The 13,484-nt window shown below is 38.3% G+C and overlaps 1 protein-coding gene across 1 annotated transcript in view; it reads left to right on the forward strand.

Annotated features, from left to right (window-relative positions):
- The first annotated feature begins 509 nt into the window (after positions 1 to 509).
- bbs9 (Bardet-Biedl syndrome 9) overlaps positions 510 to 13,484 on the forward strand; it is a 229,391-nt gene continuing 216,416 nt past the window's right edge. Inside the window, exons 1-6 of the mRNA XM_037676556.1 lie at positions 510 to 622; positions 1,708 to 1,830; positions 2,096 to 2,246; positions 6,769 to 6,833; positions 6,945 to 7,058; positions 12,504 to 12,678. Coding sequence (XP_037532484.1) covers positions 1,719 to 1,830; positions 2,096 to 2,246; positions 6,769 to 6,833; positions 6,945 to 7,058; positions 12,504 to 12,678 — 617 coding nt within the window. The 5' untranslated portion in view covers positions 510 to 622; positions 1,708 to 1,718. The remainder of the gene's footprint in view (positions 623 to 1,707; positions 1,831 to 2,095; positions 2,247 to 6,768; positions 6,834 to 6,944; positions 7,059 to 12,503; positions 12,679 to 13,484) is intronic.

Raw genomic sequence — 13,484 nt, forward strand, 5'->3', positions numbered from 1 at the left:
AGTGACAAATGAAAGTCTACTCCAGGGGAGCCCCATTGCAGATGCAAAAGACCTGAGTGATATCATGCCACCACGACCGGAACTGGAGATGGAGAAAGGAAAATATGACGGTGGCTGAGCAGGGAAAAAGTTTAAAGATCTGTTGACCTCATCAAAGGCCCGAGATAAGTCCAACAAAGAAGGCTAGAGCCTCTGATGACCCTGGTATCCTTTGCCATTAAAAATAAATTCTCCCGGTACTAAACTCTTGAGAAGAAAGTAACACTGAGATGATGATGATGATTTAAATGGGGCTGTACAATGCTTTTGTGTTTTATTGTTACTTTCCTATTTTATTATTTTTATGACAAGAAAAGTATTTTAAATTAATTAGGGCTTGGAAATCAATTAAATATTATCATTAACGAATATCATGGTTTTACTATTAAAAAAAATGTAATAAAACTAATATGACTGAAGGCAAACTCGTTTTTTCATGTTCACTTCCGCTCCTGCGCACTAGCGCAGCTTCTCCGTTGAGCGTCGGTGCCATGACAACAAGACGATGGCTGCAAGCGCGAGGGTGAAATTGTTCATGTCTGTGTGAACGAGGAGCAGAGGAACGAGGAGCCACGTTTATGTGGTGAGAAAAATGTAAAGCGCTTTTGTCTTCATCAGGAAAAGTTGGCGGTAGTAGCCAGACTTTCGGCTGACCTGTTAGTGTTAGCTAGCGCCGAGGCAACTTGGAGAGGCAGCTAATTAGCCGCGGCTAAGCTAAAGTTAAATGAGCCAGCTTGAGCTTTGTGCTTTGTAGTTTCCTGTGCAGTCTGTTCGACTCAACAGAGAATTAAAGCGGACCCCGAATGAATACGACAGTTTTCACTGTTTTGACTTGCAGAAGGAGGGTGGTTTTAAACATAAATCCTGTGAATGTATAGATAAATCCTCAGGTGTGCGATGCTGTGTGTCTGATGCTTGTGGTTTAAATGCACTAATGGAGTCGAGTGTCAACAAATATACAAATATTTGGCACCACTCATCTTATATTTAATTTGTCCCAGATATCCCACTTGAATATTGTCACAATGTTCATAGTAGCTTACGTTTGGGAAACAACTAACCATTTTTTTTTGTTACTTAAGACTTTTATTATGACATTGCAATATTTTCTCTAAATGACTTAGTGCACTCAACTTCTGACTCCTATTCTGAACTTACTGTCCTTACTCCGGCAATGAATGTGTTTTTGTCAAGTTGGTGCTTGGACAAACATTTTGATTATTGCCAAAAATAAAAGATATTTATATTTTCAGGTAATTTACTTTAACACCCACTCAGGTGTGTAGGCCAGTGCACTGAAGATAGGAGGGATTCTGCTTGTCTGGATTAACTGCCTGTTCCACCTGCTCAGCACTTACAAGTAGAAAAGCTGCTTGCTCCTACCTACCCCACTCACATGCTCAGTACTGAGGTCACATGACCTCCTTATTTGTATTTGGCTACGATCATGTCTGCTGCACAGAGCAATTAGGCTCAAAGGATGAGAGTAGTCATGGTCTATGTCCGATTGGTCAACATTACTTGATACCTACACCTTTTATGAAAAACAAACAAACAACAGCAAATCACCAATAAATAAAGAAATAAATAAAATATACATTTCCCTCCACAAAGTAAAGTTGCAACATTTTTTGATCTACTTTTTTTCTTGTTTTTCATACTGTCCAGTTAGAGACACCATGTCACTGTTTAAAGCACGTGACTGGTGGTCAGCAACTCTTGGGGAGGGCGAGGAGTTTGATCAAGGATGCTTATGTGTTGGAGATGTGGACAACAGTGGCACAGGACATGGTCAGTATGTAATGACAAACTGGTTATCACACCATTCACTTAATAAACGAAAAGACCTATTGTAAGTTCATACATGATATTCTTATATATATATATATAGTTCATATTAGCCACTCTGGGTAACATTTTAAATACAAGCTTGACATTCACAGCTAAAACTTAGAGTTATGACATTAGTTTCTTGAAAACATCAAAATAATAAATAAGTTTTTCCCTTTTCGTGGGTGCATCATTTTCAGTATTGTTGCGTTTGGACATTTTACAGACAAGATTGTGGTGGGCAGCTATATGGGGATGCTGCGGATCTTCTCCCCACATGCCAATAAATCGAGTGAAGGAGGCCCAGCTGATGCCCAGCTCCTGGAAGTCCAACTTCAAAATGCCATCATTCAGGTTGAAGTGGGCAACTTTGTTTCGTAAGTATTTGCCACAAACCCAGGGCCAAAGGTTAGAAAGTACGTCAGATTTATTTGAGTAATTGTTAAGGTTAAGTCCTCACTGCCACAGGTCTGGCTTTAAGTCAGGCCTTCATGTATTTATTCCAACTCTATTCTCATTCTCTCAAACCATGTCAGGTGTTAAAAATACTTAAAAATGTGTTCTAGAATTGTGCCGCTCGGGGTGGCTGCATGTTGGAGCAGCTCTGTTACTTTCATTTGGATTTATTGCTTTTGAAAACTTTAATCCCTCCTTTTTCTGGATGTAAATCACTTTCCTGTGATTATTTCTTCTGATATCGGATGCTGTGCAGCTGGAAGGATTTTTACTGAAACCTTGTTACTTTTGGGCATGTGTTATGATGCGTAACCATGGCACCAAGGTGGTTTTTTTTTTAACAACCAGGAGCAGCTGATTAACATCTCAAAAGTTAAAATATCTCAACTACAGCCCCAAATAACAAATGAGTTGAAAAGGAGGTGCCGTGGATGAATTCTCGTCAACCTGGCAGCAATGCTCGAGTATATAGCTTGAGTTTATAATGATCCATTTTGTGATAATCTGAGTGTAAATCTTCAAATGTCAAAAATAATACATAGATTTATTCTATTTATATTAGACATTGAATTGCTACTGTACTTAAATGTTCAAAAAAGTTCATTCACGTCCTCTGGACGGGTTCAAAAAACAAACAAACAAACAAACAAAAACATCCAGAGGACCTGACTTAACTTTTTTGGATTTTCCTACCTGGATTATTGAGCATGCAGCAGGGTACTTAAATATTCTTTAAAAAACACTGTTGAAAAAAAGTTATTATATTAACTGAATAACACGGAGCTGTCTCATGATTAACAACATACTAGTTTGTAACATACACCCAGGGGTCAATTTACAGTTGATTAAATCAGAGTCAGTTAAATGAGAGAACATGATTAAAAAAAGTCATGTTTGACATTGGTTCACAAGTGCAATGCTTTCTGTTTGTTTAAAACTAGTTGTAAATAATAACTTTATACTCTGACTGATAACCCGAATGACCAGACCAATAAAATAACCTAAAATAGAAGCTGATATTCATAAAGTAATATCTAATAACTTGAAACACTAAATATATATATTTTTTAAACAGCAGAGCTTATTGTGTTGGTACATCACTATGAACAACTCATTGTCTCTTACAACTAGTTAATTGTTAATATTAGTGATTAATCTAACCTTAATATTTTGTATGATGCGTTTTGGTGTGAACCGTCTAACAACGAAGTTATCTTTGAAGAAGATAATAATTTTTGATGTTTTGTTGCTGTTTACAATTGAGGAGCTTTTGCTTTGCAAGCAGGCCATAGGTTGTTCTTAGAGATTACAGCACTGTTGATAGAGACTTTGGTCTTTAGGAATTGAATCTTCAAGTTGTCTGAGTGGTCAGAGTACAAAGAGTAGTTCTGTTTTGAAATGTGAAACTTAAGCTCTTTCACATATGTCTGCTTCTTTTTAAGTGATGAATTTATGATCTCTCTTTGAATCCTTGTCACAACTTTCTGAGATTTATGAGCTTTCTTAAAGCAGCCTATAAAGACATTCCTTTAAATTTACTGGCAGAAACACCAACTGCTAATTTGTTTCTGTGGTAAAATTGCTCCATACTTTCAATATATTTACTATATAGAATAGAATAGAAATAGAAACAGCCTTTGTTGTCCCACGGATGGGAAATTCAAGTGTAACAGCAGCAACAGATGAAAAGATTCACACAAAAAGTTCCTAAAATGTTAAAAACAATATATAAAGAAACAAGATAAACGATATCAATAATAATGCTCAATGTGTATTGAACATAATGGGAGACTATTTACAATACAGTATAGGCAGAGTGTGTGTTTTAGCAGAGATCAGCATGTATTTAATACTTATTGCATTTGTTGGGAGCAGTGATGGTTTATTTATCCATTAAACATAAAGGGAATTAAAAATGTAACAGGAACGTTGCCTTTTTATTTTTTATTTTTTTTACAATAATCACAGTGTTTTACTACAGTACTACAGGAGTTGTCTGGAGGTCAAGGTTTCTGAGAAGTCTGTGGCTTATATGGACGATTTTCTGCATTTTAACACCAGAACACAATCCGAACAAATCAACATGTTTGGCACACATTATACTTAGTTACCTGTGTTTTTTGGTACACCGTTCTTCAGAAACTAAAGGACATTTCTAGAATTGCGCCGCTTGAAGTGGATGCATGTTGGAGCAGCTCGGTTACTTTCATTCTGAGTTATTGCTTTTAAAAACTTTAATTCCTCTTTGTTCTGAATGTAAATCACTTTTCCTCGGTATCGGATGCTCTTCAGCTGGAAGGATTTTTACTGGCATTTATTATGATGCGTAACCATGGCAACAAAGTGTTTTTTTTTTTAACAACCAGGAGCAGCTGATTAACATCTCAAAAGCTCAAATACCTCAACTACAGCCCCAAATTCCAAATCAGTTGAAAAAGAGGCGCCATGGACGAATCCCCGTCAACCTGGTGGCGGTGCTCGAGTACCTGACCGCCAAGGTCTTGGAGCTGGTGGGAAACTCGGCTCGTGACAACAGGAGTATCGGGATCATCCCCCGACACCTTCAGCTGTCTGTCTATGGTGACGAGGAGCTCGGCAGACTGCTGGGAGGAGCGATCACCGCTCAGGGAGGAATTCTGACTGGCATTCTGGCAGTCCTGCTGCCCAGGAGGACCGAGAGGCCAGCCGGATCTGACAGCAAGCTGGATCCGGGTGGACGGATCGCTATCTTTGGCCAGATTCTTCGGATTTGCTGCAGGAGATCCTTCCTGCCCACAGTTATCAGCATCTAACAACTCTTGAAACCAGGATGATGAACTATGACAACACTTAATTTCCCTTTGGGATTAATAAAGTATTTTTGAATTGAATAGAATTTTGTAAATCATGTTGTAGAAGGCAGTCCAAGCCAGGCAGATGGTAAAATGTTTTGTTTCAACACCAACCAGTACAGTTACAACAAACACAAAACAGTGAGATCTATTTTTTTCTCTTTTGTTAATGGAAGTGGTTTCAACATTTTTAGGTCATATTTTTCTTAGTCCTTATTTGTGGTTTCGTGCTGAAGTAAATGTATTTAAAAAACCCTTGATCGACCTCACTGGAACAGCATCTACCACTCTCTCCAGTGTTTTAAACAAAACGGAACAGCTGTTTCAGTAATTATTCTTTTTTCCAAGTACAAGTTAAAATAAGTTTGGATTCCACCCTAAGGCTGAGAACATGGATTCAACCACAGTGGCAGGAAGCATTAGCCTTTCTGGAATATCTGAGGAGAAAAGTTTTCCATGTGCAGACCTGTAGGTCTGTGCTTTGTTAGAGAGCTCTTAACCAGTTTACATCTTGCTGGTTCTGTTCAAACATCTGGGCTGATTTTCACATATTTGTACTGATTTGACCCAAATAAAACTAGAGAAATTGCATTTCCTGTGAAAATGCAATGTGAATGCTTACTGTAAAAGAACTTGCTGAAAAACAGCTGAAATTAGCACAAAAAAAAAATCTGAAATCTAGCTGAAATGGAAGAACAAGCCCAAATTAGCAGAAGAAAGCAGAAAGAATACATATTCAATTCAATTCAAAAATACTTTATTAATCCCAAAGGGAAATTATCTGTTGTTGTAACTCAAACATATGTGGTGAATTAAATTTAAATAAGCAAAAATGAGAACAAAAATTAGGAAATTGGCCCAAAAAAAAAAAGCTGGAATTAGCAACAACCAAAAAAACGCTGAAAAGTAGCTGAAGAAGCTTAAACTACCAGAAAGAAGCAGTAATAACTGATATTAGTAAAAAAAAAAGTGGAATTATCTGAAAAAACTTAAATTAGCTTCTAAAAAGCTAAATAGCTGAAAGAGTAGAACTAACAGAAAAAAGATGAAAGGAACATAACAAGCTGAATTTAGCAGCAAGAAGTTAGAAGCACAAAACTTTTGTAGATAGCACAGAGAATCTGAAAGGAGCACAAAACTGCTGAAAGTAGCTGAAATAAAAGATTTAATTTGCACAAGATGAAATAAGCTGAACCAGAACAAAATGTGAAAGGAGCAGTAAAAGACAGATCTAAACATCTGAAGGATGTAAAATGAGCTCAATTAATTTTCTTTGAGGAAAAAATGGCAAAAAAGGTAAAATTTCAAAAAAGCTAATGTTGCACCAGTACCAAAAGTCATAGCACCTTTCTCCTGAATGAGCTGAACGTTTTGTTTTGTTGAAATAGAAAAAAATTGTGGAACGAGAAAGATGCTGAAAAACATACATAAGAAAAATGGATCACTAAAGTGATCACATTTAAATTGATGCAGGAAATTGTGGTTCTGGTACAATAATGATGCATTTCATTATTCCTTAAATTAAACATATTTTTTACTTACATACTTATTTTTTAAATGTTTGCATCTGTGATGATTTTGTTGCTGAAATGATAATTTGCTGATTTTTCAGGTGTTCAGACCTTCTTCACTTGGCTGTTCTTCACCCCAGGAAGCTGTCAGTCTATTCTATTTCAGGTAAACTAACTTGTGTATAAACAGATGACTCCTTGCTTTTTACATCATTTGTGTTTAGATAAATCTTTCAAAAGTTTTTTTTTAATTTTTATTTTTGACTTGTGGACGCAGGCACTGCAGGGAATGTGGATCATGGAGATCAGTACCAGCTGAAGTTGGTTTACGAGCACAATCTCCAAAGAACAGCTTGCAACATGACGTACGGCACGTTCGGGGGTGTCACAGGTAGTGGTTTTATGTGTGCTGTTTCTGAAACAGAATCTCAAATGTTAATGCCTTTTCTTCAAGGTTCACTGCTTTTTTTTATTTCTCTCTCTGAACTTTCTTGCCAGAAGAGTTATGCTAAGGTTAAATATATTGGGAAGCTTTACCTTAGGAATAAATTTAAAGATTTCATTTTTAGTATTAGAAACAAAATCCAATTTGGATCTTAAACCATGGGAGAAAACAAAATATCGCTGAGTTTGTTTAGTCCTCATACTTTCAAATCTGCTTCAAATTAAACTTGATTTAAGAGTTATTTTAGGACCTGGGTTTAGACTCAGAGCTTGGCTTTGACATTCTGTTGTGATAAGTTATGGGCCTTGGAATGCATTATGCCACTGAGGGTCCTTACAAATAGACCTAAGTGCAACAGATGTGTATGCATGAGTGAACATCTGTGCGCGTGTGTGTGTGTGTTTTGGCGAAAGTGGTGATGGCAGCACCGGACAAAAACATCACACTACAGCGTTCAGTAATGGGAGCAAAGGAGAGAAAGACGTCTCATGTTGCTGGTCTTTCTTTAGTCATTTGGACTCCTGGAAAAACCAAGTAGGGGAAAGCCCTCTAGTAGTCAGCGTCCAAGGAAAACACACACACACACACACGCAGAGACATACACACTGAGACATGGGGAACCCCCTTTAAAGTACAGAAAATGACCTTTTTAAAACAAAGCTGGTATTGTTAAGGTGTGTGTGTGAAGAGTGCACTTGCCAGACACTGTGGCCTGGCATGATGAACCCGTCAGTTACTCCATGTTTAGAGAGCCTGCGTGTGTGTGTGTGGTTGTGTGTGTGTGTGTTTATTTGATTGATAGAAAGAACAGCCTGGCCTCATTAAAACCAATACCTCAGCCTGTATTCAATACACGTGCACGCCACAAACCAATGAATATGACTTTGTCTCCACATGCTTTCTGGTAATACCACTCAGTGGAGCAAGTCTTGGAGATGTCAAACATGGTCCGAAACAAACTCATGTTCTCGTGAATGCACATTCCCATCCAGACATAGAGCCCAGGACCATCTTTTTACCCTATTTTCTGGCGTATAAGTCGCAGCTTTTGCACAGATTTGTCAGTCCTGTGACTTATACACCAAAGTGTCTTATATGCGTTTTTTTTTCCATATTCATATCGCAATTTTTGACTGACACTTTAAATTTCTAAGAACTGCAACAGCGAGTCCTCCCGTGCGCGCTCGCTTCACTCAGCTGGCGCAGGCGGAGGAACGCTGGAGAGATAGCGGCTCCGGCCGCGATGGATGAATGGATGGCGCCACGCCGCCCAGTTGAAATTAAGCTGTTTTGACCATTAAATAAACGCATAATAAATGCCATGGGTCTGCGGTGATGCATAATAAATGCAACTTATACGTCGAAGCGACTTATATATGTTTTTTCCCTCTTCGTGACGCTTTTTTTGGACTGGTGCGACTTATACGCCGGAAAATACGGTACATCAAATAATTTACTTTACTAGTCATTTAAACTATATTTTTATTCATAAACCTAAAGTAAAGCTGCGACTAACTCTCCATAGTCGGATGGCCGCTCGTCCTGAGCCTGGTTCTGCAGGAGATTTCTTCCTGTGTAAAGAGAGTTTTTCCTTTCCACTGTTGCCTTTGTGCTTGCTCAGGATGGGAGACTGTGACCAAGTGAAGCTTCAATACAATCTCCTGGCTTCTTTAGATAGATCATTTTTACTAATTAGCTTTCTTTTTTATGTATGTGAATGTTTTTGTACAGTGCCCAGTGCCCTCCCAGTGCAAACATCACTAACTATGATCATAATCATTCCTGGCAGTACAGATTCGTTATAAACACACAGAATGATGCACACTGCTCCATCATCCTATACGTTCCTGTCACGAATTGTTTCACCTCTAGATGGCAGTGCAGGCTCTGGAATTGTGTTCATAATCCATAAGTGTCTTCATGAATAAATGGGATGTTGTATTGCTTCTCAATGGGGGAATTCCCTTTTCCCACCTCTCAGCAAGGTGCTATAAATTATGTCTTGCTTCAAAACAACTCCAGCTGAACTCCGTTCAACTCATGCTATTGCTTTTCTTCACATCTTCAAGACATTTTTTCATTCACTTTTTTTTTATCTCATGTCTGCTTAATTATGGCTGGATGTCAAGCTGTACGGTACATAAACTGCCTTTTGTTTAAAAAAAAAAGATTGGACAAAAATATATACACAGAAGGTTTGGTATCACTAAAGTTATCTCTTTCTCAAAAAATCATTGAAACAAGCAAACAGCAAAAAAAGCCAAACATAAATACTCACAGGGAGTAAGACGCACAGGGACGGACACTTTAGGGTGTTTTATATTGGCTTGCTGATTAGAATAGGTTGGTCATGGCTCAAAGGCCCGAGCAGCTGACTGTCTATAAATGTAAGTTGTGTGCACATTCAAATTGTTTGCTCAGATATGGACACCTCCATGCGTGTGGGAATGTTTTTACAAGACGCGTCTGCTCCCACACGTGCGTGTGTCTGTGTGTGTGGTGGTCTGCCGTAGTAGCAGCCATTTAGCTGTGCTGCAGGCACTGCAATAGCAGCTCGCAACTAATACTCCTTTAATAGCTGAGCTGCCTCTGGGTCACATTCAGGCCACACACACTCCAACCCACAGTACGGACTGGTCTTTACATGTTTTTGTCAAAGTTTGACACAAACAGAGAAATGGATGCTATAAGACGTGCACAAGCATCCATGCGAAACAGAAGACCCCTGGTCCACAAGACATGGACATACACTGACGTGCTGACAGTGTCTTTGTCACCCACACAGGTGAGGCTCTGTCCACTGCAGTGTGCAGCCAGCCTCTGTGCTTTGTTGGCTGCTCTGGTGTGCATGTTCAACATTTCTTTATAATCCCTTCAATCCAGGCCTGTTTCCACCCCTGAGCCTGAGCTGCGATGCTCTCCAACTGGGCTCTTTGACACATTGTACCAGACCGTTGGCACGAGAAGGTAAAAATCAGTGCCCATTTTCTGTGTTGCACATCTGATGGTACAAAGCAGTGTTGAGCTGTTTGTCTGTTTCACTGCTTCTCAGTCTATCCTGAGGCTGCACGTTTGAGCCCAGGTTGCATCAGGAAAGGCAAAAACAATGACGGTAATGAAACTTTTGTCTGGTCATATCTTAAACAGTTTCGATCTATATTTGAGTAAACAAGACAGAACTCTTCAAACAGAAATGTTTGCAATAGATGCTCAATCATTTTCTGACCCATAATGGCGTTGCAGTCTTTGCTGTTCAAAATAAAACATGAAACTTTACAACAAGTAAATTTTAATAAGTGCATACATGTAAAAAAAATAAGTTTTTATTTTTTTTTACGGCGGCGCAGAGGTTAGAGAAGGCGAGCCTGTGATCGGAACATCATTGGTTTGATCATCTGGACTGACAACATCAAAATGTGGGTGGGAAAGGTGACGCACCCACACCTGCCTCCACCCTTATTTGACCCACTCTGGGGCCCTTGAGCAAGTCCCTTAACCCCCACCAGCAGCGCTCTGCTCCACACAGAGGGCTGTGGTAGCATCACCAAGGGCATCCCGTGTAAAAACAATCACCAAGTCTTCGTAAGAGTTCGTTCTCTGTGGTGACCCCTGAAGAAAGGAGCAGCCGAAAGGAAAACTTTTGTTTTTAAATTCTTGGGACAAATCCTGTTTAATACATAAAAAAACAGTCATTTATAAGGATAAAGTAATAAAATGAAAAGTGAAGATCAATCTTCACAGGCTGAGACAAACCACTAGAGTTCAAATTTATGAATACATAGCATTTTATGTGTATTTATTTGAAGTATATTATATTATTATTATAGTATATTATATTATTTATTTTTTATATTATTATGAAATTGTTTTGTACTTTTAAAAATGAATAAACTTTATACCATACCATACCATAAAAGTAAACTAGATTTATTATAAACACGAACAGTTACCTTTCAACATAAAACAAAACCATATTCATGACTTAAACAGTATGCTTTCATGTATGTGGGTATTTAGAAAATGTTTCACTGTTTTACACTCACACATGCAGAAATACAAGTTTGCCTAAATCTACATCTAATATGACTTTTGTTGCTGGCTCACAATAAAACACCACGTTCAGCAGTCCTACGAGGTGTGGTTTCAGCGTGTTGGACCAAACCCTTGTGTCTGTTAACGACCACCCTGAATGACCGACCGCTCATCACTAACTCACACTCACTTGTTTACACAGAATAGGTGTGTACAAGCGTGCAGCTTTTTCTGTTTAAATCCCTGGCAATGGATTTTAAAAGTGTGTGTTGCTCTGTAGGTGGCTGTCCTTCTGACCTATAGTTGATGGCAGTGGGAGTTTTAGTAGCGCATTGAGGCCTAATTATAGTTCTCTAGCCACGTAGCTCCACTTTTTTATGGCCATGCATGTGACATTGTATTTTGTGTGTTAGGGCTTTATAATTCCTACATCCTGCCTTTCATTATAAACACATTCATGTGCACATTTATACTCAGGTGTATGTTTGTGTGTGTGCACATTGGAGGTGTTAATGGAGATATCAGATTCAGCCAGAAGGGGAAACGCACCTCACAGCACGAGAGCATGTTAGAAATAAAAGAGAAGCCATGAAAGTCGTATGGCATTTTTGGTGCCTGTTGTTTAATATATTGTGTTTGAACAAAACAAAAGCTTCCATTAAGCAACATATGTGACTCAAAGTTATTATTAATAAGTTTGAGTTATATACACATTTGTTTCTTTTAAATTCTCTTGGATTTGTTTTTAAAAAAATTCATAGAAGCAAATGCAAAAAGAAAAACACATATATTTTATCAGCTAAAATTAATTATGTGTCAAAAATTAATTTTTTTTTGTTAAATTTAATTAAACTAACTGTATAGAGTAATATAAAATGTAAGTGATATTGTGGGAAAATTAGACTTTATGCCAGGGTAGTCAAATAAATACACAAATGGCTTGGCATAGCAGTTTTCAAAATGTGCAATTTATGACATACCTGCTCTACTTACCGTACCCATACTTCCTGTTGCTCTTGTCTGCTCCACTGTTGCTGCAGATCATTATCAAGAAACCTTTTCACACTGATCATTTAAAACAAACAGGCAGGTTTTTAGGCTTCCGTCACTTTCTTTGTTGGCGTTGTTTTGTTTCATTTTGAACCGGACATCTACGGTAAAGACAGTATCTTCCTCTGCTGCTTTCCTGTTGCGACAGTTTATAAAAACACAGTTAAATAAAACGTGCACTTTCTTCTAAATTGGAACAGTGATCACCTGTGACTAAAATAATGACTACCAGTAACACGTGTTAGTAAGTGACTATGGTCATGGTCTAATCGCATCGTGAACCATCTTGCTGTCCTGTCTCTCCATCAGGTCATCATTCCTTGTGCATCCAGTCTATGGATGGGATGTTGATGTTCTTTGAGCAGGATAGCTACTCCTTTGGTAGATTCCTCCCTGGTTTCCTGCTGCCTGGTCCACTGGCATACAACCCCAGGACAGACGGCTTCCTCACTGTGTCGTCTGCACGCCAGCTTGAGAGCTACAAGTAGGTTTATTTTATAAAATAATCTGCATGGGGTATTAACAACAAAGATGATTCTGGGCCATCAGTCTTGCATGGTTGTGTAGGTGGTTTGCACTGTTGCCTCACAGCAAGAAGGTCCTTGGTTTTACTCCTGGCTGTGTAGAGTTTGTTGATGTTCACCTTGTGCATGCATGGGTTTTCTTTGTACACTCTGTTTTCTCTCACAATCCAAAAACTTGCCTATTACAGTAGGTTAACTGGTGATTCTAAATTGTCAAATGGTATAAGTGTGTCCTTGTGATGAACTGGTGATCCGTCCAGGCCAAACCCTGTCTCTCTTGTTGACTGCTGGAGATGGGCATAATCACCTTATGACCCCGAAAGGATCAAGCGTGTATAAAAATGAAACATGATTATATGAAACAGGATTAATTTTGCATATGCCTTGCTAAGATCTGGAAACACAAGTTACTTCTAATGTCTAGCGAAAATAAAATAAAACCTATTGCATTGGGCGCTAACATTTTTAAGCCAATAGCTAGCATTTTCAAACAAAGTGTATTTAGTTGATCATAATCAATCAACAGTTGGGTTTATTCTCATTGGGAACTTATAAAAAGACAAAAAATAACAACAACTACCATATATTTGCGATGACTATCAAATGTACTAAAGAGTATTCTTTATACAGCAAAATAATGTTTCCAATGCATTCTTGTAATTTTTTTTTCTCATTCTAAAATCTACTACAATAAAATCTACAATAAAATCTGCCAATCTACAATTAGTTCCTTTGTCTTAGCTAAATGAAGTTACTGTCAGCACCC

The sequence above is a fragment of the Nematolebias whitei genome, chromosome 5 (genome assembly GCF_014905685.2).
Source record: "Nematolebias whitei isolate Nwh7 chromosome 5, NemWhi1, whole genome shotgun sequence".
NCBI lineage: Eukaryota > Metazoa > Chordata > Actinopteri > Cyprinodontiformes > Rivulidae > Nematolebias > Nematolebias whitei.